The 27,835-nt window shown below is 41.5% G+C and overlaps 1 protein-coding gene across 2 annotated transcripts in view; it reads right to left on the reverse strand.

Annotated features, from left to right (window-relative positions):
• Positions 1–27,835, reverse strand: part of LOC109916022 (solute carrier family 22 member 23) — a 95,105-nt gene that overhangs the window by 56,072 nt on the left and 11,198 nt on the right. The window contains exons 2-3 of one of the 2 annotated variants that reach the window (XM_048614052.1): positions 15,580–15,683; positions 15,063–15,217 (exon numbers count right to left, since the gene is read on the reverse strand). The exons of the other annotated variant lie outside the window; for it this stretch is intronic. Coding sequence (XP_048470009.1) covers positions 15,063–15,217; positions 15,580–15,683 — 259 coding nt within the window. The remainder of the gene's footprint in view (positions 1–15,062; positions 15,218–15,579; positions 15,684–27,835) is intronic. 2 annotated transcript variants of the gene reach the window in all.

Consider the following 27,835-nt stretch of genomic DNA (forward strand, 5'->3'; position numbering starts at 1 on the left):
CTTCCTCTAAGCAAACTGGAATATTGACATCTCATTTTTGTCAAGAATTTTCACTCAGTCGCAATAACTTCAGCAAAATGAGGTGCAACTCGGCTTTTAAACAACTTGCTAGTCTTACAATTACTACTTAACAGCCTCATTGGCTCCGAAAAGTAATGTTATATTTGTTGAACATCAATTTTCTTCCACTACAATAAGAAATACCACATTCGTTTAAAGATAAAGTGATCTTAAAGGTAATGATATTTTAACGTCTACCTTAAGCTCACTTCGATATCCCAATCATTTGTTTCACTAGCTATAAAATTTAAAAGTGAGGGACTAAGTAGTTTTTACTGTCTAGTTTGTGGCCAATATGTATGCCTCAATTATAATTGATGCCTACACTCCTCACTGTTACTGGAGCTGAGAGGATCCCGGACTTTGTGCCAGGTTCATACTTAATATCAGTGATGGGAAAACTGATGGAGGCTATATTATGGAGTAGAATAAACATACACTTATACTTCTAAATTAATACTAGAGAGTCAAAATGGCTTTGTCAAGAGCAGGTCATGTCTGACAAATTTAATTGAGTTATTTGGCAAGGTGACACAAGCCGTGGAAGAGGGCAGTGCTGTGAATGTCATACATTTGGACCTTCAGAAGTCCTCATCAGGCTGGTTAGCAAATTAGAAAAGTTTGGGATTGATAGGTCCTTGGCAGCACAATAGAAATCAGAGGGTAGGTACAGATGGGCATTTCTCAGGCTGCAGAGGAGTTGAAAGCAGTGGTTCTCAGGGACTGGTCTTGGAACCCCTGCTTTTTCTGATTTATATAGAATGATTTGGAGATGGGTGTTGGAAGGCAAAATCTCTGCAGATGATACTAAACTGAAAGAGAATAGTGAATTGTGAAGAGGGCACTGAGCAGTTGCCGACAGACATTGACAAGTTGATCAAACACGCAGTCACCTGGCAGACGAATCTCAACGCAAAAAGAACAGAGTTAATGCATTGTGGTAGAAGAAATAATTTCAGAGACTTTAGAGACACAATACAGGCTCAACAACTTTGAGGGGAGTACAGGAGCAGACGGACCTTGGGGTTCATGTGCATAATTCTCTGAAGATGGTCAGAGAAGTTGAAACAGTTAAGGTGGCTCACAGGATCCTTGTGTTTGTCACCAGGGGCAGAATATATAAAAACAAGGAAGTGACGTTACAACTCTGCAAATCATTGGTCAGACCACATTTGGAGTAGTGTGTTCAGTTCTGTGCACTTTGTTTCAGGAAGGACATTAAAGCCATGGAGAGTGTGTACAAAGGAGATTTGCTAAAATAACACCAGGAACAGGGGATTTTAGATACATGGAAAGATTAGAGAAATTGGGCTTATTCTCCGTGGAGCAGAGAAGATTAAGAAGTGACCTTATTGAAGTGCTCAAAATCAAGAACAATTTTGACAGGGTAAAGAAGGATATTCTGTTTCCACTAGCAGATGTGCCAGTAACTAAGGGTCACAATTTCAAGACTGTCAGCAAGAAAGCTACGAGTGAAATGAGGAGAAACTTCTTTACTTGGAGTGGTTAGGATTTGGAATGGGCTGCCTGGGAGAGTGGTGGAGGTGGATTCTATCAGGTTTCAGAAAAGAGCTGGATACATATTTGAAAGTGATGAATTTAAAGGGCTACAGAGACAGGGCTGAGAGTGGGACTAGCTGAGTAGATCTTTTGGGAGCCAGTACAGGCATGATTGGTCAAATGGTCTCTTTCTGTGCAGCAAGACTCTAAGAGATCAGGAAAAGCAAAGTCCTTGCCATAAATAGCACTGAATCTTTCCACAAACACAATAGCAAGTCATGTACATTTGCAGAATAAAACTACAAATAACCCAAAACCTGAAATAATTCACAAAAGGGGTAATTTCAATTTCATTCCTGACATCAGATCATCTATCCATTGTACACATCTCGATTTTCTCAATAACAAGCAGCTGATCAATGATAAGATGCCTTATACCAGTCTAAGTCAGCTACAAAGATTCAACCCCAGTGAATCAAGTATGAGCCCAGTCCTAAAATGATGAATATTAGATCCACGTCGTCCTCTCAAAATTTGCTGACCTGGGCCGACCTACAATGCAACAGACACCAACATTCCTCCAGCTCATCCAAGTCACCCACCACTCATACACGATATGGAATTGTGACAGTTCGTTCCTTAATGAATCAGTTTTCACAAAGGTCAACACACATACTCCGGGATCATTTGAGAGCACCAACACTGATTATCCTTCTCAATAAGAGGAGATTTTATTTCACATTTTAATTTTAGGGAAAAATCCACCTCCTGAAATCTTCCTGCACACCAGAAAATCTATTCAGCAAACAAAAAGTTCTTCCCCTTTCTAATTATTGACATATTTCTGAGAGGTGAGATCCTACAGCTGCTGTTAAAGCAAGCGGTCATTTTTCGTGCAAGTTCGTTGCCATTATCACTGAAGTACTGGTTGGGACACTGCAGAACACGAGGACACTGGTTAGCTGCTCCAGGAACAGTCCTTGATATCCCAATGGATGCAGCGCATCTTATTACCCTTGCAGGTCTTATAAAGTACATACACGCGAGCCTGGGCAGCAATCTTAAGGAGACCTGCGTTGTGTAGGTCATGGACAGGAAAAAAAAAAGAGAAATCCAAGAGAACATTCCTTTGGAGCAGGGCTTGAACCTATAACCTTCACACTAGACACAAGCACCACAGACTTAGCAAAACTTGCTGCAATTCTAACTACCCGCCCAAGCAGGTCACTCCACACAACAAAAACAGATTAGAAACTTCCGAAGTTTATTTAAATCAGTTTCTTCAGTCACAACATTTCAGACTTTCTATAGATCAATGTATTAAAAATGCATCTTTCCCGAATTACTAACAAAAAGGGGGAATAGCTGCATAGCAACAATTTGAAAGGGACTGGGGAATGGCAGCAGACATGCAGCAGTTAGTTACAAATACAGATACAAGTGGAAATGCAGATGGAGTATTGCAAGATTGGAATCATAGTCAGAATAGTGGAGCATAAGTCTACGGAGGTTATATTACAACTGCTCATGCTCTGGTCAGACATGACTTTGCAGTTGAGTGTGGAATTCTGGTCACCACGTTGGAAAAGATGTGCAATGGAATGGATGCAGTGAAAATAACAACAGGAAATAAAAAAATCGTAGAAGAATGATCCAAACAGAAAAGGAGGATGACTAGACAAGCATCAAGAACCAGATGGTTATCAGGGTACTTAATATTTTGAAATGCTTACATAAAGGTGCACCTAAAATACTTTGTCAGGAGTCACCACAGGATAAGACTGACAAAAAGTAAATTTTAACAAATACTCAAAGCAAAAACAGTGGTAAACGTTGGGAAGAATATATTAGGTAAGGCAGTGGAGTCAAAAATAGTACAGAAATCTAACATACAAGATGCCAACCTTGGCGAATGGGCTTTTTCTCACGTTCTAACAATGAAGCACTGTATTATTTTTGAACTATCCTCCTTCCCTCGAGCTATTTCCCAGATTGCTGTGGAAAATCTGCAAGAAAAATCAAATTTATTTTTTTGCAATATTCCCTCTACAAACCAGTTTGAAGCAAAATGTCAGAACTACATTGAGGCTCAAACATCCTGCTTTATCCAACGCTTCCCTCTACTGCTTCAAAAAAATGTCCAGTGTACAAAATATTAACAAGCAGCTTTTTTTTTGTCCTGGGGAGGTGATTCCAGTACAAGCAAAGAGCTTTGCTTTCAACTTTTGCTTAAAAATTGAAAGCAGTAACCAAGTGAACAAATGAGTGTTGAGGACAATCTAGCAAATATTTGACCCTCTCCTCCCTAACATTTTGCAGTAGAGGCATTGCACAACATTCAAAAATGTATTGAAATGCATATATCCTACTCTGGCCTAATTATTAAGCAAATCATGCACTCACTGCATGAAGCAGTTATTATGAACTGGCAAACACAATCTGATTCTTGGCATGCAACTATCATGTTTAACATTCAAAGAAACAGAAGGTGCTGTACTTTTGGGTCACACATTTGCTCGCACGGTTTGTGATCTTTTCATGATCACACTATCAACATGCAACAAGGCAAGCTGAAGCAACTGGACTAGCAGCCCATCTTTGTTAAAGCCATTCCAACTCCTAATATATATAGTGACCATCATTTCAAGTAATGAGAAGGAATAAAGCTGCACAGCTAACGTGTGCCTGTCACTAATGACTGGCAGTACCCTCAGGAGCTGGAGGTGTGTGCAGAAACCAAAAGGAATGCTAACCATCAGGTTGGTGGACTAATTACAGGGAACGCATCTGCAGTGACCCAGCCACTCTACAGGTGCAGAAATCGGAATGGTCGGGAACCCTCCCGTGACGGTGCATCTATTAACAAACGGCTCACGCAACTTGCAGAGACAGAGGCATCCCCAAGGCACAGAAGTAAATAAGTGTGTTGTATCTCGAAAGGAAACCCCTCAGTTCGATGCCAGCAATGAGGTAAGGTGCTCAGACGGAGTGCAAGGTTTCTGCAGTTGGACTTAGGGCCCTGTCGGCCATTAAGCTAAACTAATTCTAGTCTGGACTGCTATTCAATGACTGACACTAGGAAATCAAGGGCAGATGAAAGAGGAGGACGGGTTGACCGTGAAGCACCACAAAGCTGAATAATCTCTCAATAATTAAAAAAAGGCCATTTTATTAAAGCGACAAGGGTCTCCATGAAATAGCACATCAGCAAAAGCTAATATATTTAAAATTAGGCTAGAGAAATGCAAAATGCACTAGGAGTAGGAATTCACGTAAAAGGCAATTATAAAAAAAATGGAGTCAGTCAATCTGTAGTCAGGAAGCATCCAGCTACTTCCACACTGCAGACCTCATCACTATCAAATGGAACTGTTTTACATTAATCTATGCACCACTTGTGGGAAAATGTCATTCATTGTGTGTCAGTGAGGACCCAGGAGTACACAGTCAGTTCCATGAAAGATGGGATCTGACGTAGATAAACTCAGTCAACAGGAAACACGAAGAGGTCCATGATTTGAGCTTTTCAGTAGACAAAAGGCAAGCACAATGGAACATTTTCCCTTGTTTTAAATGGTAAAGTAACTAACATCAACTTGTATGTATAAATAGTGCCTTTCATGTAACTAAATGCATCCCAAGGTGCTTTGTAATATTATAAAACAAACTCTGCCAACCATCTAAAGCTTAGCCAGAAGTGGGTTTCAAAGAGCATCTTAAGATGGTCAGAGATGGAGTTGGTAGGTGAAGAGGTTGAGGGAATTCCAGATTTAGGGCTTAAGCAGCTGAAAAGCATAGTGACCAACGAAGCAGCATTTAAAACCACTAGACCTCAACAGACAGGAATTGGAGGAGCGCAGGTTTCAAACAGTTATAGATCGAGAGAGGATTACAGAGATTGGGAAAGGTAAGGAATTTGAGAGCAAAGTGCAAATTTTAAAACCAGGGCATTACTTCATGGGGAGCTAGTGCAGGTCAAATAGGACAGGGATGATAGGGGAAAGTGGGACTCTCAGTATCAAGTCTACATAGCGATGAGAAATGTCCCTAACCATACTGTGGTGCTTTGCTCCTGGGACATTTGTTCGTGCAGATAAAGGGTACAACTGGAAAGACTGATGGAATAACTCTCCCTTTGTAAGCTGCAGAATGAGGGGTTCTAGGAATACACAGCATTACAGTCCCATAAAATTGGAGCCTTCACTTGTCATTTTGCTGTTAGTCATCAGTTGAAGGAAAGTAAATGTGTAGATTCTAATCTCTCCAAGAGGCTGCAGCACCACAAATGCAGGCTTCAAATGGAACATAGCATCTGAGCACTAAGTAAAAATCTCTAAATTCTCCACTCGCAATGGTACCTGGAACCATGCATTTTGGAAATATTTTCCAAAATAATCTGTTGAGACAACAGCTGTAGAGTGCCCTGACCTTAGCACTAATGTTGCGAGTGTGCGCAGATAGATTGGTCATTGATATAGCACGATCATCAGACCTACTCCCTATTAAACAAAGGATCTCCAAAAATCAATGTACAATATAGTCAACTTTCTGATGATATCTGAAAATCTTTCCTGCCCAGTAACATTAAAGCTGCAAAGTAGCAGTCACGTACTTTGTCAAAGGGTACAGTGACATGGTTTGCTGGAAAAACACTTTTGAATTCACGATACAGTAAATATGAACAATAACATCTTAAGCTCTCTAATTGAGTCGCATTTTAGATCTTTTTAGGGCCCACTCCACTAATTGATGGCACTGCATAATTTTCCCCCTCCACCATGTAGCAAAAGCCCATCAAAAGGGCCCTGACATTTTCAGAGACTGGCACATAAACACAGGGTGCACACCAGTGGAAACCCAGAGAATCCCAAACTCTGAACACTTGCCTTACTACAGACGTTTTAGCAGCACAGTTGAATAAATCTTGTGAAAATATCAGGCCTGAAGTAATTTGCACTAATAATGGTAGTGGTGGTGAGGGAAGGGGAGAACAAAATGATAGCTTTTAAAATAGATTTTAAAAAGTCACTATTCTTAAATAACGTCGACTGCAAAAGTCCATTGTCCAGAAAGGAAGAATATTTATCCATAATAATACATGAAACCAATTACTCCAAACCGGTTTGTCAAATCTTTGAACTGAAGAACTCCATACTTCCTTCAATACTCCCATATTCCAACAATCTCCAGATTTTAAAGAAAGTAAGGCTGGCACCATTATCAGATTTATTTTGTCTCCGATTCGGTGTTAAAATCCAACAGAGTCTAGCAGGGACGTCACAGACCAAAATGGAGCTAGGGGACAGGTTTATGATGAGATGTTAAAATGAGCATGTGACTGGATGTCGCTATAAAGAAGTGAGGACACTTATGGCACAGTGGTAGTGCCTCATGTCTGAGCATGAAAATCCAGGTTTAACCTCACACTTGCTCCAGAATGTCTCTGACCATATCCCAACAGGTTGGTTAAAATAACTACATACAGAGAACACAAGTAATCAGTGGTGTTGGAGTTTGTGATGTGTGACTAGAAATAAAACTGACGAGCATGTACATGTCTGGACTCTGTCTAACCAACATTTAACCTCTGGGATTTAACATTCTACTTTGTACTTTGAGACTTGGCTCTACACCCAAGGTTTTTCAATTAAAAAAGTTTAGACCTCTCCCCTTCTGTAAACTGGCAGATACTATTAAATAAAGCTTTCCCTATTTAACATGACATTGGACATGTACAGCAGTCATGTTATTGGCCAAGAGCAGTGATTAGGAGCTAAATAAAGAACATTAATTCTGTTATATTCATCTTAGGCCCTCGCTGTACCAATGCCTATTGTATTTACATACACATTCTTATACTTAGCCTTCTCTAAATCAGTAATCTTATTTATCATCAAATCAGTACAGGTTTTCAGCAAAAAAAAAACCCTAATACAATTCACAACAACAGGTTTAAGTTTCACATCCGCAGTTTAAAAGACATATTTGGCAGGCCCCTACCTTCTCAGTGGAAATATGAGGGAGGTACCTCAATACTGACAGCTCCTCCACAGTCAGTAATTTGCCTCCATCTCAGGAGGAGGTCTCTGCTTGGAGAGCTGCCGGCCAGTCACTGAGATGGCAGGTCAAGTGGTGGGCCATTGTCAGCATTACGGGCACTTTCAGAGGGAAGTGTCTGCCATATAGAGTCTCCGAACATTCCCTTTGCTCAATACTAGCCTGCCCAGTAAAGCTACCAGGCTAGCCACTTGATATGGACCCCTAGAGCCCTCCCTGGGGGGAACAAGTGCCAGAGGTAATATCCTTAAAATGGCCACGAATTGTCCACTTAAGAGACTCAATAAGCCCCGGATGAACAGGCTAACAGATGTCTCCAACGCTCCCGGGAAATTTTGAGACAAGTTGTATGCGGATGGGTAAGCAGTGGGCAGGCCACGTGCTGAAAATTACTGGCATGAAATCACGCCCTGCATGTTAGAGAAGCTGTGTTTATTCCACAAACTAATACACATCTCTCAGTACAACCCTAGGTACTTCACATTCAAAGTAGTTCTATTTTGATGTGAAATCGTTGGTGTATTGGCAAACAAGAGAATCAATTTGCACAAGGTCCCACAGACAGACAAAGACGAAAGGTGGTGATTTTTGATTGCGTTAACTGGAATACAAAGGTGGAATGTTGAATAGGATACCAGAATTCCTGACCACTCTTCAAAACAGCACCAAGGTAATCTTGGACATTCAATAGCATTACTATCACTAAATTGCCCCACTCTCAATATCCTAAGGATTACCATTGACCAGAAACTCAACTGGACACACCATATAAATACAGTGCTAACAACAGCAGAGTCTAAGAATACTGCAGCAAGTAACAAACCTCCTGACTCTTCAAAGCCTGTCCGCCATCTACAAGGTCCAAGTCAGTTGTGTGATGGAATACTCCCTGCTTGCCTGGATGGGTGCAGCTCCAACAACACTCGAAGCTTGTCACCGTCCAGCACAAAGTAGCTCCCTTGACTGGCACCACATCCACCAACAACCGACACTCAGTTATACTGCTACCATCTACAAGATGCACCGCAGAATTTCTCTAAACAACCTTGGATAGCACCATTCAAACACACGGCCACTACCATCTAGAAGGACAAGAACAGCTGATACATGAGAACGTCACCGTGTGCAAGTTCCCCTCCAAGCTATTCACATCCTGACTTTAAAATATAAATCGCTGTTCATTCACTGTCACTGGGACAAAATCCTGGAATTCTCTCCAACAGTATGTGGGTCCGCAGCAGTTTAAGAATACAGCCCACTACCACCTTCTTAGGGAAAACTAGAGATGAGTTAACACCACTCACATCACATGATTGAATAAAAAGAGGGTTATGGAAACTGTAGTGAAAAAGGTGAAAAGGGACATTTAAAAAGAGGATTTTAAGCAAATATGATCTCAATAGAAAATAGCAGTGTGTTTACTTATTTGGAACAATCAGTAAAATAGTGCGACTTGTTTGCTTCTTCTCCACCAATCCTCTCCTCTATCCATCTTCTATCCGCCCCCCCACTCTCTCCCTATTTATTTCAGAACCCCCTTCCCCTCCCCCTTTTCTGATGAAGGGTCTAGGCCCGAAACGTCAGCCTTTCTGCTCTTATGATGCTGCTTGGCCTGCTGTGTTCATCCAGCTCTACACCTTGTTGTCTCAGGAAAAGTAGTTAATGCAAGTTGCGAATATCTCAGGAATGAAAGAGGGAATCTAACTGTGGAGCATGAAGATATGGTGGAAAAATTAAATATTTTGCATTTTTTTAAAACAAATACTACAAGCAAGAATGTAAGTGTATTCAACCAATATAGTTCAAACAAACACCCTTTGGTCACATTAGCTAATTGGAGTCCCAGGTGTGGTAAACAAAAAAAAAAAAAATAGTAATAGTTGTCTCGTTAATGATTCCGGTCTAATAAATCAATCCCAGAATGAGTGACTGATTAACTCTGTGGGCTAGTGTATTTAAAACAGCAGAACACATATTATGACACAGACATCACAGCAAACTGACTGATTTGTGTGCATACGCAACTTTGAGAACCAGAGCAGATGAACGGGCTGGCAAGTAGAGTCACAACATTGTATACACAGCCAGAGTCCTTAAAAGGTGACCTCTACTAAAGAGAAGGTACACATACAATAATAGACAGTGTCTTTAGGTATGTTATCTTAATGCTTAGATCATAAGGTTATACCATATGCATGGGCACTATAATGTCAGTGGATTTGTTGGCAAATTAGAAAAAATGAAAAGCAGGGTGTGAAAATGGTCCCAGTGGCTCTTTGCTTAAATGTTACCCCATTCAGTAACCATCGAAGGAAACATACACATGCAGAGCACATTTACTCGGGTTATGCAAGCTCATGCAAAGTATTCCAGTTAAAAATGGTGCAAGTAGCTCCAACTGCGCTGCTCTATCGAGTGAGCAATCTCGTAACTGATAAGGATATGACAAATTAGTCAGGAGCACTTGTGAATTAGTCACCGGAGTCTGAAAACACTCATCTTGTCAAAGAGCAGTTGGAAGTTGTAGCCATAATTTTTCAATGTTTTTAAACACAGATCGTGCAATGGGGCTGCCGAGTAGAAAATGGGGCAGAAAGTCGGCGAGCGAGAGCGAGAGCCCGACCACTAAGTTACTATATATCAGCTATTCTAATATAATTTATGGGAAAACTCTGTTCGCTGTACAACGAACAAATTTGAAAGCATTCAGGAATGCACAAGTATCCTTTGGGGAAGGAAATCTGCCATCCTCACCTGGTCTGACCTACATGTGACTCCAGACCCACAGCAATGTGGGTGACTCTCAACTGCCCTTTGAAATGGCCTAGCAAGCTACTCAGTTGTATCAATTGCTACAAAAAGTCTCAATGAAACGAAACTGGACAGATCACCTGACACTGACCTAGACACCAGAAAAGACAATGATGAAAACAGCCCTGTCAACCCTGCAAAGTCCTCCTTGCGAAAATCTGGGTTTATTGCCAAAACTGGGACAGCTGTCTCAGAGTAATCAACAGCCTGACATTGTCTATGAGGCATGATTCCATGAGTATGAGTATGACTATGTCCCAGACACCACCATCACCATCCTTAGATATATTGATTTATTGTAGTCACATGTACCCAAGTACAGTGAAAAGCTTTGGTTTGCGAGCAGTACAGGAAGATCATGGGAAAGAAGGACATACGGATCATAGGGTGCTTAGACAGAGAAAGACTTACCAGGTTACAGCTGCAAGGGAGGTGCATAAAGCAAGGTCAACATTAGCAAGATCATCATTATTTGAAGTTAGAGAGGTCCTTTCAGCAGTCTAACAGCAGGGAAGAAGTTGTTGTTCTTGAACCTGTTGACGTGCGTGCGCGCGTTCAAACTTCTGCCGGGTGGAAGACAGCATTACTGGGGCGGGAGGGTGTCTTTGACGATGTTGTCAGCCTTTCTGCTGCAACGGGAAGCGTAAATGGAGTTCACTGATGGAAGGTTGGTTTCTGTGATGGTCTGGGCTATGCACACAATTTTCTGTCGTTTAACAGTCCTGGACAGAGCAGTTGCCGTACAGGCCGTTATGGGCCTGGATAGAATGCTTTTTATGGTGCATCTGTAAAAGTTGCTGAGGGTCCTTACGGATATGCTGAATGTCCGGAGCCGCCCAAGGAAGAGGAGGTGTTATTGTGCCTTTCTGACCGTCGCATCTACATGGGGGGGGGGGGGAGGAACTTGATGCTCTCCACCTCAGCTCCACTGATGTAGATAGGGATGCATCATCCTCCTTCTTTCCCGAAGGAAATGATCAGTTCTTTTGCTTTGCTGACATTGAGAGATAGATTGTTATCATTGCACCATGACACCAAGCACTCACTCTCCTTTCTGTATTCTGACTCAACATTGTTTGATATCTGGCTGATATGTTTTATCCCACCAACAGCATAGACCCAGCAGAGGGGCGGCACAGTGGTGTACAGTGGGACGGAGTTGCCCTGGGAGTCCTCAACATTGATACTGGAGTCTCGCGGCTTCAAATTAAACATTAGCAAGGAAACCTCCTGCTGATTACCACGTACTGCCGTCCCTCAGCTGATGAATCGGTACTCCTCCATGTTGAGCAACACTTGGAGGAAGCACGGAGGGTAGCAAGTGTGCAAAACGTACTCTGGGTGGGGTATTTCAATATCCATCAGGCTCAGCAGCAGCACAACTGATCGAGCTGGTGGGGTCCTAAAAGGACAAAGCTGCTAGAATTGATCTGTGGTGGGCACTGAGACACCAATGAGAGGTGGGAAAAAAGAAAATCATACTCAACACCATCTTTATCAATCTCCCAGCTGCAGATGCATCTGTCCACGACAGTATCAATAAGAGTGACAGTCCTTGTGGAGACGAAGTCCTGCCTTCACAGTGAGAATACCCCTCATTGCTTGTGCTGTGTGGCACTAGCAATCAGCAGAACTATACTCCAGCACAAGCTGCAAACTCACAGCCTGATATATCCCCCACTCAACCACTACCATCAAGTCAAGGGACCAACCCTGGTTCAAAGAAGCGTGCAGGAGGGGATGCATCAGGCATACCTGAAAATGAGGTGTCAACCTGAAGAAGCTACAAACCGGACTACTTGCTCGCCAAACGGCATAAGCAGCAAGTGATCCCACAACCAATGGATCAGATCTAAGCTCTGCAGTCCTGCCACATCCAGTCGTGAATGGTGGTGGACAATTAAACAACTCACTGGAAGAGGCTCCACAAGTATCCCCATCCTCAACGATGGAGGAACCCAGCACATCAATGCAAAAGGCAAGGCTGAGGCTTTCACAGCTATCTTCAGTCAGAAGTGCCAAGTGAATGATCCATCTCATTCTCCCCCAGTAGCCCCCCCAGCATTATAGAGACCAGTCTTCAGCCAATTCGATTCACTCCACATGATATCAATAAATGGTTAGAGGCACTGGATACTGCCAAGGCATTGGGCTCTGACAGCATTCCAGCAATAGTCCTGAAAATGTGCTCCAGAGCTTACCATTCCCCAAGCCAAGCCCTTCTATAAAGCTGCAACACTGGCATCTATCCAACAATGTGGAAAATTGCTCAAGTACGTCCTGTACACAGCAATCAGGACAAACCCAACCCAGCCAATTACCAATCCATCAGTCTACTCTTAATCATCAGTAAAGCGATGGAAAGTGTCATCACCAGCTTCGTGCCCAGCAACAATCTACTTACTGACACCCAGTTTGGGTTCCGCCACGGCCCCTCAGCTCCTGACCTTATTACAGTCTTCATTCAAACTTTAAAAAAAAAGCTGAATTCCAGAAGTGAAGTGAGAGTGACAACCCTCGACATTTAAGCCACATTTAAACAAGTGTGGCATCAAGGTGGCCTAGCAAAAATGGAATCAATGGGTACTAGTGGGCAAATTCTCTGCTAATTGGAGTCATACCTGACAAACAAGATAGTTATGGTTCTTGGAGGTCAGTCATCTCATCTCCAGGACATCTCTGCAGGAGTTCCTCAGGGTAATGTCCTAGGCTCAACTATCTTCAGCTGCTTCATCAATGACCTTCCCTCCATCATAAAGGTCGAAAGTGGGAATGTTCACCAATGATTACACAATGTTCAGCACCATTCGAGAGTCCTCAGATACTAAAGCAGTCTGTGTTCAAATGCAACAAGATCTGGACTATATCCAGGATTAGGCTGACAAGTGGCGTGTAACATCTATGCCACACAAATGCCAGGCAATGTCTCTCTTGAAGGAAATGGTCAGTCTAACCACCGGCCCTTGACATTCAATGGTGTTACCATCACTGAATCCCCACTAACAACATACTTAGGGTTACCATCAACCAGAAACTCAAAACTGGACTTGCCACATAAACACAGTGGCTACAAGAGCAGGTCAGAAGTTAGGAACACCATGGCGAGCAACTTGCCTCCTGACTCCTCAACCATGAAGGCTCAAGTCAGGAGTGTGATGGAATACTCCCCACTTGCAGGGGTACAGCTCCAACAACACTCAAGAAGCTCGATACCAGTCAGGATAAAGCAGCCCGCTTGACTGGCACTACATCCACAAGCATCCACTCCCTCCACCACAGACGCTCAGTACATACTGCTGCTACTATCTACAAGATGTACTGCAGAAATGCAAAGATCCTCAGACAGCTCCTTTCAAACTACTTCCATCTAGAAGGACAAAGGCAGCAGATACAATTGAACACCACTACCTACATGTTCTTCTCCAAGCCACTCACCATTCGGACTTGGAAATATATCACTGTTCCTTCACGGTCGCTGGCTCAAAATCCTGGAATTCTCTCCCTCAGGGCATTGTGGGTAAACCCACAGCAGGTGGACTGCAGTGGTTCAAGAAGGCAGCTCATCACCACCTTCTCAAGGGCAGCTAGGGATGGGAAATAAATGCTGGCCCAGCCAGCGACACCCACATCCCACAAATGAATAGACAGAATATAAAATTGAGAGCAGCATTGCATTTGTTAAAAGGTTGGTTTTGTTCAACAATTTTAGTGGAGTTTTTCCCTGTGCTGAAGTGACAAGATAGTTAGAAGAAATACAAAGCAAATGCAGATGCAGTGTATTTACAGTTCCAGAAAGTGCTTTCCAAAGTACAGGAAAAATTTCAGGTGTGTGATAAGAGAGGGAACATAACTGCAGAAGATTGTTGACCTAGAGGAAACAGCTTAATTTTAAACTCATAGGACAGGAAGGTGTCCAAAAGCTATTTGCACATTCAGGAACAGAGGTGGGGAGGCTGCTCTGTGTTTTTTTTTTAAAAAAAAAAAGCAGCCAGGCCTCACTCACACACTGATCGCCAACTTCCTGACTGGAGCCTGGTTTAGAAGTTAGGTGGCAGCAGGCTGACCTCTGAAGTACAGCAACTAGATTATGGTTAAGTGGCCAAGTGTCTGGTCAAAGGCATCTCTTCCTGGCCCATAAGAAAGTTGGAGAAAATTGAAAATGTCGCATGTTCAGCCTCTTCTGGCGTTTAACAGACTAATTGAACGAGGCACCAACAGACTTTTAAAATATTTACATGTGTTTTACTGTAAATCTACAGTTTTGCACTAATACCAGTCTCCACCTTACCCTCCTGAAGAACAACCTGACTCTTAAATACAGAGTTCAATGAGCATCTCTCGTTCAATCAATTCCGGAACTGTTCTGGTTCACCCTTAGAAAAGGGACCTGCATTTCTAACACTGGGTGTCTCCTGTGCATAGGAGACACCCAGTGAAGGGAAAATATCACTGCTCCTTGAATCAAGTTTCATCAGGTTAAAATAGCAAACTGAGTTAATGCTGCAGATGGTCACATCAGGCAGAGGTGGTGGAAAGAGGGATAAAGTAGTTAAATTAAAAAGGTTCCCGAACCTAGAGGCCACCAAGAAATTTACATCCACAACATAGTTGCTTTATCAAAAAGTGCTACTCACGTGTTACATAGAGCGTGAGAAATATCCCTGCCAGGCAGAATCCCTCGAAAAACCTTAGTGTGCTGAACATAGTCACGTTCACAGAAAGAGCTACTGTTAACCCAAAGACCAATACGAATATGACCGAGAGCACCAGCACCAGCTGACGGCCAATCCTGAGGATCAAGTGGGAATTAGATAATTAATAGAAAGCCTCTCAGCAGCAATATTAAAAGATGCTTGTCTATTTTATAAGTAAATATTTGAATAAAACCCAACAGTAAGACTCTAATTTCAAGGCATGTTCACCAAACAAAAAAAACTGGATTAATCTATAGTTGGCTTCACCCAAATATTTGGGCCTTCGTACAGCCTCAGATTTTGCATCCGTTGAAAGGATGGCCAGAATGATTTACACGAGAGAAAAGAGTCGGGCTCAAGACCCCACTTGAATGAGGAATGCATCCTTTAATTCGACTTTAAGTGTGCAACTGCCCCATATGGAATTGGCATTCCACCATTTTAGTGTTGAACTTACCAATCTGCTAAGCTTCCAGTCACCAAATAACCAATAATCAATCCAACCAGTAACGAAAACTTGGCAATATGGACTTTCCATGAAGAATTGCAAACCAGGTTCCACTGAAGAGGATAAAGAAATAGTAACACACTTAGAATACTGCAAATAGTAAACAGTTTCAGTCTCAAAAATAAATGCACTAATTGATTCACCAGCCTTTCTTGAGATTTGCTCATGCTAATTCCCAGTCCTTTCAACATAGTATTGCAAATGTTAAGTGCTGCTTTCCCTCCAATCCTTGACATTATTCTACTACAAGAGTTCCATTTACAAATCCAATGCTCTGTTCTAGGAGTGAATCACTTTGTCTCAATATGCTCTTTGAGATGGTGGGAAAGGCAGTCATGCTTATTGCTTTGCTTGCAAGATAAGGCTTTTCTCATCCTGACCAGCATGGTCTCAAACTTCCATTAACGCAAAATTCTTATATCCTTAAATTCTTTAAAGGGCTGTGCCTCTGAATAACATACTGGGGAGGCAATGGCCTAGCGGTATTAAATCGCTGGACTGTTAATCCAGAGACCCTGATAATGTTCTGGGGACCCGGGTTCGAATCCCACCACGGTAGATGGTGGAATTTGAATTCAATAAAAAAGATATTGAATTAAGAATCTAACGATGACCATGAATCCATTGTCGATTGTCAGGAAAAACCCATCTGGTTCACTAATGCCCTTTAGAGAAGGAAACTGCTATTCTTACCTGGTCTGACCTACATGTGACTCCAGACCCACAGCAATATGGTTGACTCTGAACTGCCCTCTGGACAATTAGGGATGGGCAATAAATGCTGCCTGGCCAGCGAAGCCCTCATCTCATAAATGAATAAAGGGGGGAAAATATGCAGCAATGCCAGAAAACCCTCTGTGAATATCACTGATAACAATTAGAAAGGTCAAAGCAGAGAAACAGAGTAAGGGTCTGTTTGAGTTCAAAACCATCAATACCACGCATCTTTTTTTAAAAAAAAAGTGAAAATTAAGTTGCTGGGATGCCCACTGTTGAGATACATAAAGAGTACACAATTGATCTCTTGGTGATTTGTACTTATTCTAAATACAAATCATTTGACAATCACGTTTACAATACATCCACTTGTCATTCCAAGCATAGCCCACTATAGGTGTCGCTACTTAAAAGTATATAATAATAGCAGATGCTTCTAAAAGTGTACAAAGATTAGCACAGAAATGGCAGGAAAATGTACATTAGCATAATTATTTCAACATGGAATACACCACTAAAAGTTCAAATCTTCTCAAAAGTGTGCGCACATGTAATATATTAAATATTCACAGCCACTTAATAGAACAAAACTTGAATATCATTGCAAAAAAAAAAAGTGTCAACAATACTTTCTTCTCCTGCACTTATCAGAACAAATGCAATAAAACCCAAAACGTCAAATATCACAACAATTTACACAACTGGGAAATAAAAGTGCCGATTTGTTGACAAGTCAATTCCAGTTGGCCCAAGCACTGGCACGGAGAAACCAACAGAGAACTACAGGCATAGTAGGAACTGCAGATGCTGGAAAATCAGATAAGGTGTAGAGCTGGATGAACACAGCAGGCCAAGCAGCAGAGGAGCAGGAAGGCTGACGTTTCGGGCCTGGACCCTTTTTCAGAAAAGGAGGGTCTAGGTCCTTTTCTGAAGAAGGGTCTAGGCCTGAAACGTCAGCTTTCCTGCTCCTCTGATGCTGCTTGGCCTGCTGTGTTCATCCAGCTCTACACCTTGTTATATCAGAGAACTACAGGCTCCTAGTTCTTGGGCAATTCAGAACATATTCCTTTTAGTTACAGAGATTGGGTGCTTGTGGATTAATGCATATCACTTGTAGCAAAAGTTAGTGAACCACATTACAAATTGACCAATAGTCTCAGATTCATTATTAGTGTGGCTATTGGCACAATCTGGATGTGCCGCCCAATCTCAGAATCACATCTAACAACAAACATTTGGTTTTGAGTTTTACTTATGTTTATCAGATGGCTCATTTCCACTTGCTAGAAGTGACTTCCTCTCACATGCAGGGATCTGCTCGCTGCAAAAGGAATTAGTTGGGAGCCAAAAATTCTCAATTTCTTGCGCTAAACCTTGTCAGCCAGCTACTCAGCATCCTTGAAATTTGGCATGATAGGAGCAAAAAGGTCAGCAACTTTGAACATAAGCTGATATCACTGACATCTCAAGGGGACTTCTCCTGACAAAGGAGCAGCACTCCAAAAGCTTGTGATTTCAGATAAATCTGTTTGACTATAACCTGGTGGCATGGGACTTCTGGCTTGGTAACACTCAATAGCTGCATGTTACACTGAAAACCTAACATGTTTCTTATTGAAAAGATGCTTTCAGATAGGAAGAACCTGGAACAACCTATTTCAACACTTCTTTTATCCAATTACCTGAGGAAAAAGGGAAGACTAAACCACACCAATTTCCTATATTTATTCAATACTAATCGACTATAAGTTGATGCAGCTGTGTGGCATCCTCTGTTTCTATGCAGTTTGGAAGATGTGGTGAGCAATGATAATGCGACGTATTAAAAAAAAAATCACAGCATTGAAACAAGAAGAAAAAGGAATGGTTTGCAAGAGGGTATAATTTTGCATCATGATATTATTACATTGCAGTTGTTGGAGCAGCAAATTCACTGCTCTCAGGATGATGAGCACAGGAATTAGATAAATAATAGGTTCCCTAACCTTTGAAAACAAAAATCCTACATGGTTGTTATAATTTAGCTCTTAACTATGTTGAAATCTGTACTTTCAGAATTAAACAGCACAAGACCAATGTAAAAATAGTTACGACTGTACAGCACAAAATACTCAAAATAAAAGGAAGAAAATCTCCTAGCAAAAACTGAAGTAATTTCAGATGTCTCAGACAGCACAATGTTGTATGGACACAATCTAGATTTATGACCCTATCCTCTAAGCTTGGTTAAGCGAGGGTGGGTTTACTTTACCTGGAGAAGCCTTTTACAATTAGATTACATTTACACAGTCAACAGTGTCAAAAGTCAACTGAAAAGCTCACATGCAAATGAAAACTCCTTGAGTGAAACAATGAATATAAATGCATTCACAAAGAGATAAAAGGGCATTAATCCAAGTCAATAAAAACAATTATTCTATCTATACCAAAATCAAAATATGGCCAGAGAACTGTAACAAGTACAGAGGACTCCCAAATGTATGATATTTGCTGCAACTCAGGTATCAACAAGCAACAGATTTTGCCCACAGGGTTGATGCTGCCAATCTATGGGCCTTCCAGGCTAGTACTGTGTGCAGGTATGATGCCTCACAAAACGCTGAGATACAATCACGTCAGCAGTTCTTCCTTTTCTGCTGTAGACATGACGGCCTGGTTAGCTTGCCCTCCAACAGCTCTAGTGGTGCAGCAGTTGTAAAATTCATTGCAATTTACTGAGCTTCCTGAGATTTGGGATCTTGCCTGTACAAAGAGACATAATGTTAAGCCTGATCTGAAAGAAGCCTAAGGTGCAATTTCTGTCAGAACGTGACTAAGCACAGTGGCACCAAATACATGTCAATCTCCTGCAAAAACACCCAAACTCCTCTCTGCTCCTTGTGATGATGGAATCTTTATTAGAATTGGCTGCTCAAGTAGCACAGAAATACAGCAAAACACCAACTTGCTCAATTTTAGAGACTTTTTTTTTTTTTTTAAAAAACAGTGCCATTTACACTTGGATGGTTTCCTCAGTTTTGTATTCGTAATTCCCCCCCACCCCAACTCAAACTCAAATGTATTCTAAAAGCAAAACATATTATCCAGCTGTGCATCACAAATATAGTCAGTGCATTAAAAAAATGCCAGATAACTCAAAACAACCTGTTTCTTGCCATCTTGTTCCCTCATTTACATGATCAATCACCAGATATTTGCTTGAATTACAGTTTAATTATAGATCTCTTACACGGACTTGAAGGTTCAAAAAATTGGAATAGCTCCTCCGCTAACATCATCCAGAGTCAACGCAGACACAAACATTCAGTCCCTGGCTTGCATGTCTGTACCAAATACTAGGCAGAATATCAAGAGACAAAATAAATGGCTGCTCCAGACATGATGGTCTGCCTTCCATTCCATGTCACAACATTTCAAGTTGCTTTTGCTCCCTTTTTTCTTCAAAGACACTGACATCTCGGAAGAAATTCTGCAATGTCACAACCATGGGAGCATTCTGTGGGGGCAATCGGTGTCCAATGGCAGCTTTGGCTCAGTGATAGCACTCATCTCTGAATCAGGTGGTCACTTCAGCATATAATCAAGGTCAATATTTCAATGTGACGCTGACACAGCATCACACTGTCAAAGGCGGTGTTGTCTTTTAGCGGGGAGGTTAAACTGAGCCTGCTCAGATGATCATTACAGAGCCTGAAATTTTCCAAAAGAGAGTTTATTCTGCTCGATTGCTCATCCAATTTCGTCTCAGAAACGATATGGTCAAGGATTTTATCATCCTCAAATGTAGCAAGTTCCAGATCATTATATCAAAAAGTCCTCTCTCACGTTCCCCCCACCTCTGCGTAATCCTGCCCCAAAACCTTAAATCTAGGTCTTTGAGACCATCCTCTTCCCTGAACCAGCAGGAACGTGCATGTACCTCATCCTCTGACTCCTGCCTGACTTGTGCCCCACAGTAACCTACTGTTTGTGGGATTTTGATTTGCACAGATTAGAGTAACGCATTCACTAGGCAAAAAAGGAGTGACCACACTCGAATAAAAAAGTGGCCCATTTAACACCTCAAAGTACATTATGATCAAGGTGAGAAACAAATAGAAGCTCTAAATCCAATATTGCAATCCATCTCCAAACCTTGCAGGCTGCTGGTTGGGAATAAGGGATCCTGTAATCACTTGTTTATCTTGGATATAGTTTCCACTAGTTCAGATAGCTAATGGGATCTGACCCAAGTGTCCATTCTGCATGGGATTGTTTCTACAGTCAGGCGTTCCTGGTGTCAAATAGCATTTGTACAGGGAACTGTGTGCAAATTGCACACTCCTTCTATTTAAATTAAAAAGTACAGTAAATCATGCAATATACGTAACCCTGGTGAGCACATTCAGCATCTCAAGAGCCAGCTACATAAATCAATCCATGACACCTTTCAGTCTGTGAAACAGTTAAAACACTAAATTATGAAGGATTTTGAGGTACATGCTTACTTTGATGTAGAAAATCCTGACTGTTAGCATCGATGGATTAAACATTCAAGCCATATCAGAATAGAAATCTTCACGTATAAAGTTAAAAAATGTCTAGGTAAGGTTAAGAGACAGTGACTCTGATAATAAAGAGCCTGGAGGTGGTGTGGGCAATTAAAGTTCTTTCCGAATGTCAGGAACTCATTATAATTGTTTCCATTCGTGCTCAGCAGTGGGCAGCAGGAACCAGATCCAGAAAGCTGTGTCAAGGAATGGTCCACAGCAATTAGAAGATGGGAAGGAGATGCAGGAAAAAGAGCTGAAAGCACAGCCCAGGGAAAGGGCTGAGGAAGTGGAGGATGAAGAAATAAGTGCTAGAGGGACAGACAGGCCACACGTTCCCCAGCAGCGCTGAGAAAGCCACAATTTGCGAATCAAGCAGCTCTCACCTCCCTGATGGGTTTCTTCTGTCCTCGGTAAAAAATGAGCCACAGTGAATGTTAAATTGTGTTCCCAATTGCTCTGCAAGAGGCCCAGATAAATTAGCAAATAAAGTGCTCCTTATTTAAAGCGCTATTGAGCATCTCCTCCTCTTCGTAGAGACAGGAAGAAAGGGGCTTTCCAGCCTTTACTTTTATCATCTTATAATGTGTATGTTTCAACAACTTGATCTTGGAGGCAATTTCATCATAAAAATTCATCACAGCCAAGCCTGACCCCAACTTCACCTCACATCCCTGAGTGCAAACCGATCTTGTGGGAGTTAGAGTAGAAACCCTGACTGAACTTTTCCCCCACGGCAGCCCAGGGGCATCAATGATGACTGCAGCAGGCTATTAGGATCAACACACACAACTGACTGGGAATTGAGCCTGGAAACTACTGCACTGTGTTATGTTAGGTCACAGATTGCCTTGAGAGCATAGTGAAGTTACATCAATTAACTTTCCCCTACTTCGTTTTAGTGCTAACACCATAAAGATACATATCCCTTCCTCCAATCATTAACACTGCCCTTTTGTTCAGGGCCATCTTTAACACTTATTCCACTTGCTCCTGGTAAACCTCCCCCACATTTTCAATCTCTTAAAACCCATCATAATTTTTGGGCCCTTTCAGCTCCAAAGAAAAATCATATCAGATTCAAAACATTGACTCCTCTCTCTTTGCACAGATACATCCGGGCCAGGTGAATTCCTCCAGCACTTTGTTTCTATTTCCTTTATCAGCCTCAGCAGTAGAGTGCTTTTGTTTTTATATAAAAAAGGATACATATCCTCAATTGTTTTAGTGACCAGTAAATCTTATTTGGAATGTAAAATATGTGGGCTGACAAACAGCCCATAAATCATTCTATTCTCTCCGAACATTGAACTGTAAAAAGAATCCAACAGGAACTAAAGCCGCACCTCAGCACCTCCCTCTCGACTTACTTTACCTCAAAAGAAATGCAACATGGCATTTTTCACTGAGCTTTTGACTGAAAGGTTCTACCCAGAACAAAAACTCATTTTTCCTTTATAAATGCTGAGAGGAGTACTTTATGGTTTCAATGTCTTTTTTTTTTTAAAAATTCCCCTCCACAAAGTAGACCTGAGGTTTCAGTTCCGACAGTGGATCCTGGATTCTGAGTGACTGCATCTTGCACAGTCATAGAGTTGTAGAGCCAAGAGGAGGCCATTTGGCCCACTGTATCAGCCAGTTGACCCACAGTACCAGTTTGAATCCATTGAAAGAACACTCCAGTTAGCCCCAATCCTTTGCTCTTTCAAGGTGCTGCACCCCTTTCCCTTTCTGACACATATCCAGTTCTCACATAAAACCCCCAGCAAATGAAGTTCTGCACTGGAAGCAGAAAGTAACAAAACATAGCCTTATATTTCATGTCAAATTGTAGATGGAAAAATTGAACTACTTTGCTTTCAGTAATAACAAAGTTGAACGATTTGAATTCTTTTGTTCAGAAATAAAATAAAATTGACTCCACTTAGTTAACTTTCAGGAAAAAGACTTATTTCCAGGATGAGATTATTGATGGACACTTTTGACAAAGATGGGATTTTCATTCTTAAAAAGGGTCATTTAGATGTTAAACAGTAATGCTGCGTGATACAAAGTTTTAGTTAGATCACAGTGGACTACTGTGAATCGTCCTAATCCCCTTATCTAAGGAGAGATATACTGTCCCTGGCACCAGGCCAGAAAAGGTTTGTTAGGTTGGTCCTGGATATGGAGAGATTATCTTATGAGAAGTAGAGTAGGTGGGTAGTGTACTCATTGACACTTAAGAAAAAAGGGTGGGGGGTGGTGCGAACTGTATTAAAACATAAGCTTCTTAGGGGACTGGACAGGGTCGATAAGAGGTTGTGGAAGAGTCTAGAAACTGATTGCATAATGTCTGAGTAAGGGGATATCCATTTGAGACTGGTACAAGGAGCATTTTTCTTCTCTCAAATGGTAGTGAATCCATAGAATTCATTACCATGGAGAGCTGTAGAGGCTGAGACGTTAAGTATATTCAAGGCTGAGATAGACATATTTTTTACTCCGTAAGGGAATAAAGAGTTGTAGGGATAAGGCAGGAAAGTGGAGTTGAGGATAAGCAGATCAGCCACAATCTGATTGATAGAGCAGATGCAATGGGCTGAATGGCCTACTTCTGCTCCTTTGTTATGGTCAAGGAAAAAATGGCAGCTATTGTTAAATTTTAAAGGGAGTTAACACAGATACCAGTAGGTTCCCCCGAAAAGGTGCTTTTTTTAAAAAAAAAGTTAGGAATTATTCAGGTTTAAAAGACTCACTTCAACTGGAAAAGATTGTTTAAAATACAGTTTAAAACGTTGTAATGGAGCAGTCAGCAATAGACAGCTTCTCTGAATTTCTTTCTAAGATTCCTTTAGTCATCTGCAGCAACTAGTCTCTAATGTTATATTTTATTTCGAAGGAAATATTAGATTGCATCATTCTATCAAGAAGCAACAACATCGCTATAAGCAACCTGAACAGAGGGCCCAGTCTGCTGCAGCTCACTCATTCTGAACATGTCAGGAGAAAGAATCTCCATAACAAAAAAGCCTTTTTGACATTATTCTCACAAAGGGAAGGGAAGGTGTTCAGATAATTACAAAGCATTACAACTCATTGGTCTGCCTGCTTTAACTGGATGAAACAAACCTTGAAAGGGTAAAATTAACCATTAACAGATGTGTCCTAAATCTTTCACAAAAGGTGCCCTGTATCAGTAACTATTATTTAGAAGGACAAACAATATGGTGGCTTTCACAACATCCACACTCAAGATTCCAAAACAAAATTATTGCACTTTTTGTGGGGAAGCAACACAGCAAGATCATCTATATTCCTGTTGTTTCAGCAGGGCAGCAAGTGGATGACTTGGCTCCAAGGAGTCATCTGACAACAGAAATTGTAATTGAAACATGCCAGGTATAACAGAACAACTCCATAGTTACTGCTGCTGCATCAAATTAACCTGACGTCACCAACTCAAGAGAAAAGATCCACGTGGGAATAAAGCAAAAGCCTATTCAAAACAACAGCCCTTCTTTCCCAATATAGGAGCTTATAGTTACGGCTGTAGTAGTGTCTCTCTGATACTGAGATGAGGTAATCCAATGCTGGAATTCTACACATTGCTCCAATCGTTTTTCTTTCCATGGCAGAACACTTCAGACATTCTCTTTATGATTTAAAGCAAGTGATCTAATGGATTATCCCAGAGGATTCAAAAACATGAGCTGATTGTTTAGAGGCAAGAAAATTTTTCAGATGAAATATTTTAATCAAATGTCAAATCTTGAGCTCCAAGATTTGGATAGAACCTCAAGTAGAATGGGAATCAAATAAAAAACTAAAATATGGAATAACGATACACATGACAAATTGAAAGTCAGCCATAAACAAAATGATCAAATCCAATCGATCACTAATATCCTTTAGGGAATGGAACTCATCTCACTATCCCATTCTGACACATGACCCCAGTCACAGAAAACATGGCTAACTCAAGGTGCTCTATGCAACTAAGAACAAGCACGAAATATACTGCCTCACCAGTTTCAGACATATGCAAGAGTAATTATTTTTAAAACCGCCTGGATCAGGGATTATCAAACAAGACAGTGCTATGTTGAAATAGTTCTGATTCTGACAGAAACACTAATCCTGACAATTTCTCACTCTGCCAATGCGAGCATTGTGATCTGATGTTATCTTTACAGAATGCAGGATAACCCAGGCAATAAAATGAAAAACACCAAGTTGCTTAGTCTTCTTGGTTTCTTTTCCCTCCTAAAAAAACAGGGGTCATGCAAATCTAGTGAGAAATTGTGTTCATTGGACAGGATAGCTACAGTGTGCATTACTGTGAGCCAGATGGGCCATTCAAGTTGTTATGCTGTTTATGCCAAGGCTCCAATGGTTACTACCAGCAGGTAGTTATATTGCTGATTCTGCACTCCTCTCAAAACAGAGAAGATGATGAGTATCAGTCCTCAATGCAAACCTGCTGCAGTTTCCTCACTGACTAGTTAACGGACACAGGGAAAATCCCATGTTCGATCCCCAATCACACTGAATTAGTTAGGCTAGGCTAGGCTAATTGGCCGCAGTGCCATGGTTGAGTGGAAGCAAATCAGCTTTTATAACTACCAATCTGGATGCAGATGATGTCAAGACTAGGTTTGGCTGTAATAGGCCCTGCACTGGAGCAAGTCTACAAACCCCAGCATCTATGCAGCTAAACTGGGGTCTCGTACCTGCCCAGGCAGAGAGGAAATTTCCCCAGAACCATCTTATTTTGATTGGATCAATAAAAGCAACACTGGACCCCAGTGTGAATATTAACTCGAGGCCCAACCAAACTAATTAAAACCTGGACCTGAGCACTGGGGTCCATTCTACATTATTATAGGCAAATATACTTTTTGAAGCAATCTTCTCAGACATGTTACGAGACACCTCTGGGATAGGTGGAACTTCAACCTGACCCAGAGTAAGGATGCTACCACTGTGCTGCAATACATGACATGACAGTGACACTCCCCGCCCAACCCCAATGAACTAAAGAAAGCTCAGCACAAAGCTTAAATTGGGATGATCTTGTAGTCCATTAAGCAAATAAGCGCTTGGCTGTTGAAATTGGCGGAGTAAGAAAATAGACAAAGTCTGCCAATCAGAAAAAAAACATCATCCCAATAATATTTACTCAAAAGCTGCTAAAATAGATGGATTAGTGGAGATAAGGGGTTCCAGCGAGCTGCCTGCAATGTGTTCTGAAACATATTAAAAGTTAAGTGTTAACAATGAACTCTGCCACGGGGGTAGAATGTTTTAGTTTCCCCCCTCCCACCCCATTTTAATTTAGTAACATCCCACTCTCCCTGCCCTTTAATGGTTCGCATTGCCCTTAATGGGCTTTGCGTGCAAGTTATTGAATTGGAAACATGGGTGATTCACTGGTGGCAGTGAAAAAATACCACAGGCGATTTGGTGATGGGAATAAATACACTGTGCTTATTTCCACAAGTGCTCTTGCACACAAAATTAACAGCGGCCATTCAAAGTTGTGAAGTCCAGTTTAGGATTAGGTTCTCAAGATATGCTCCCTTGTCCAAAATCTGAACTCCCTGGTTTGGCTTCAGTTTGCTGCATTGTTTTGAAGCCAGAAGCAGAAGTATCCAATATTAATGGAGGAAAACCGACTCTTCCTATCACTCAACATCCAGCCTCCTAGGCAGGGACTTAAACACTTGTTAAAACGATATACATTCCACCATCTATAGCACTGCATCATGACGTGACCAGCTCCTTCACCAAGGAAGGATATGCGTGGGGGGGGGAGGAGGAGGAGGAGGAATAAAAACTCATTATTTTTAACAAATCAGATTACTGTTACACCACCCCTTATTATCTCAAAAGCACAGCAAAGCAATTTTTAAACTTGAAACAAAAACAGCAGTTGCTGGAAAAGTTCAGCAGGTCTGGCAGCATCTGAGAAGAGAAATCAGAGTTAACATTTAGGATCAAATGACCGTTCCTCAGAACTGTTCTGAAACGTTACCCGATTTCTTGCCACAGATGCTGCCAGACCTGCTGAGCCTTTCTAGCACCTTCTATTTTTGTTTCTGATTTATAGCATCTGCAATTCTTTCTGTTTTTACTTGCATGGTTTGTGGGTAAGGAATCAGCTAAGACACAGAAAAGAAAGAGTGTGTTGTGGACTTAAAAAAGGCTTGCTCGTGGAGTTTGTCAGGTGTCAGCCAGTATTGGAAACCTGCCTTTTCTGATACATGTTGATGACCCATGTCTTGCTGCATAGCACAGAATTTCAGAGTTTATGGATGATAAAAAACTTGGAAGAAAGATAGTGTAGAATTTCAAACAGACATGTACAGGTGGCAAATATAGTTCAATGTGGAGAAATATGAAGTGGTTCATTTTGATATGAACGATACAAAGACAATACAAACAAAAGTACACAATTCTATAGGGAGTGCAAGGGCGAAATGATGCGCATAAATCATTGAAACTGGCAGGACAAGTTGAGAGTACAGTTAATAAAAATATATTACATCCTAGACTTTATTAATAGGGATGTAGAGTAGAAGAACAAGGTGGTTAAGTTGAACTTATGAACTTATAAACTTATAAAGGCACTAATACAGCCTCAGTTGGAGCAGTTTGTCCAGTTCCGAGTTGACTTCCATGGTGAAGTGCCTACCCTGGCCCTGAAAGTCTGGGAATTTGAATCCCATTTGCACCCCTTAGAGTTATGTCCAGACATATTCATGAAAACAAAAACATATCAGCAGGTTGCCGTGTGCACAGAGGTTGGTGAGAGATGGTTTCTCCCCTTCCACTGGACATCCACCACTTCACCCACCACCCCCGATCCCTGCTTCTCCCCAGCACCCACCGCCCCAACATGCACTCGATCCACCCCAGCCCCCAGCCCCCACCCCCCATCCCCTCTCCTGTCTCACTTACCCGCCACTCCCCACCCC

This window comes from Rhincodon typus, chromosome 2, assembly GCF_021869965.1.
Source record: "Rhincodon typus isolate 14 chromosome 2, sRhiTyp1.1, whole genome shotgun sequence".
Lineage (NCBI taxonomy): Eukaryota > Metazoa > Chordata > Chondrichthyes > Orectolobiformes > Rhincodontidae > Rhincodon > Rhincodon typus.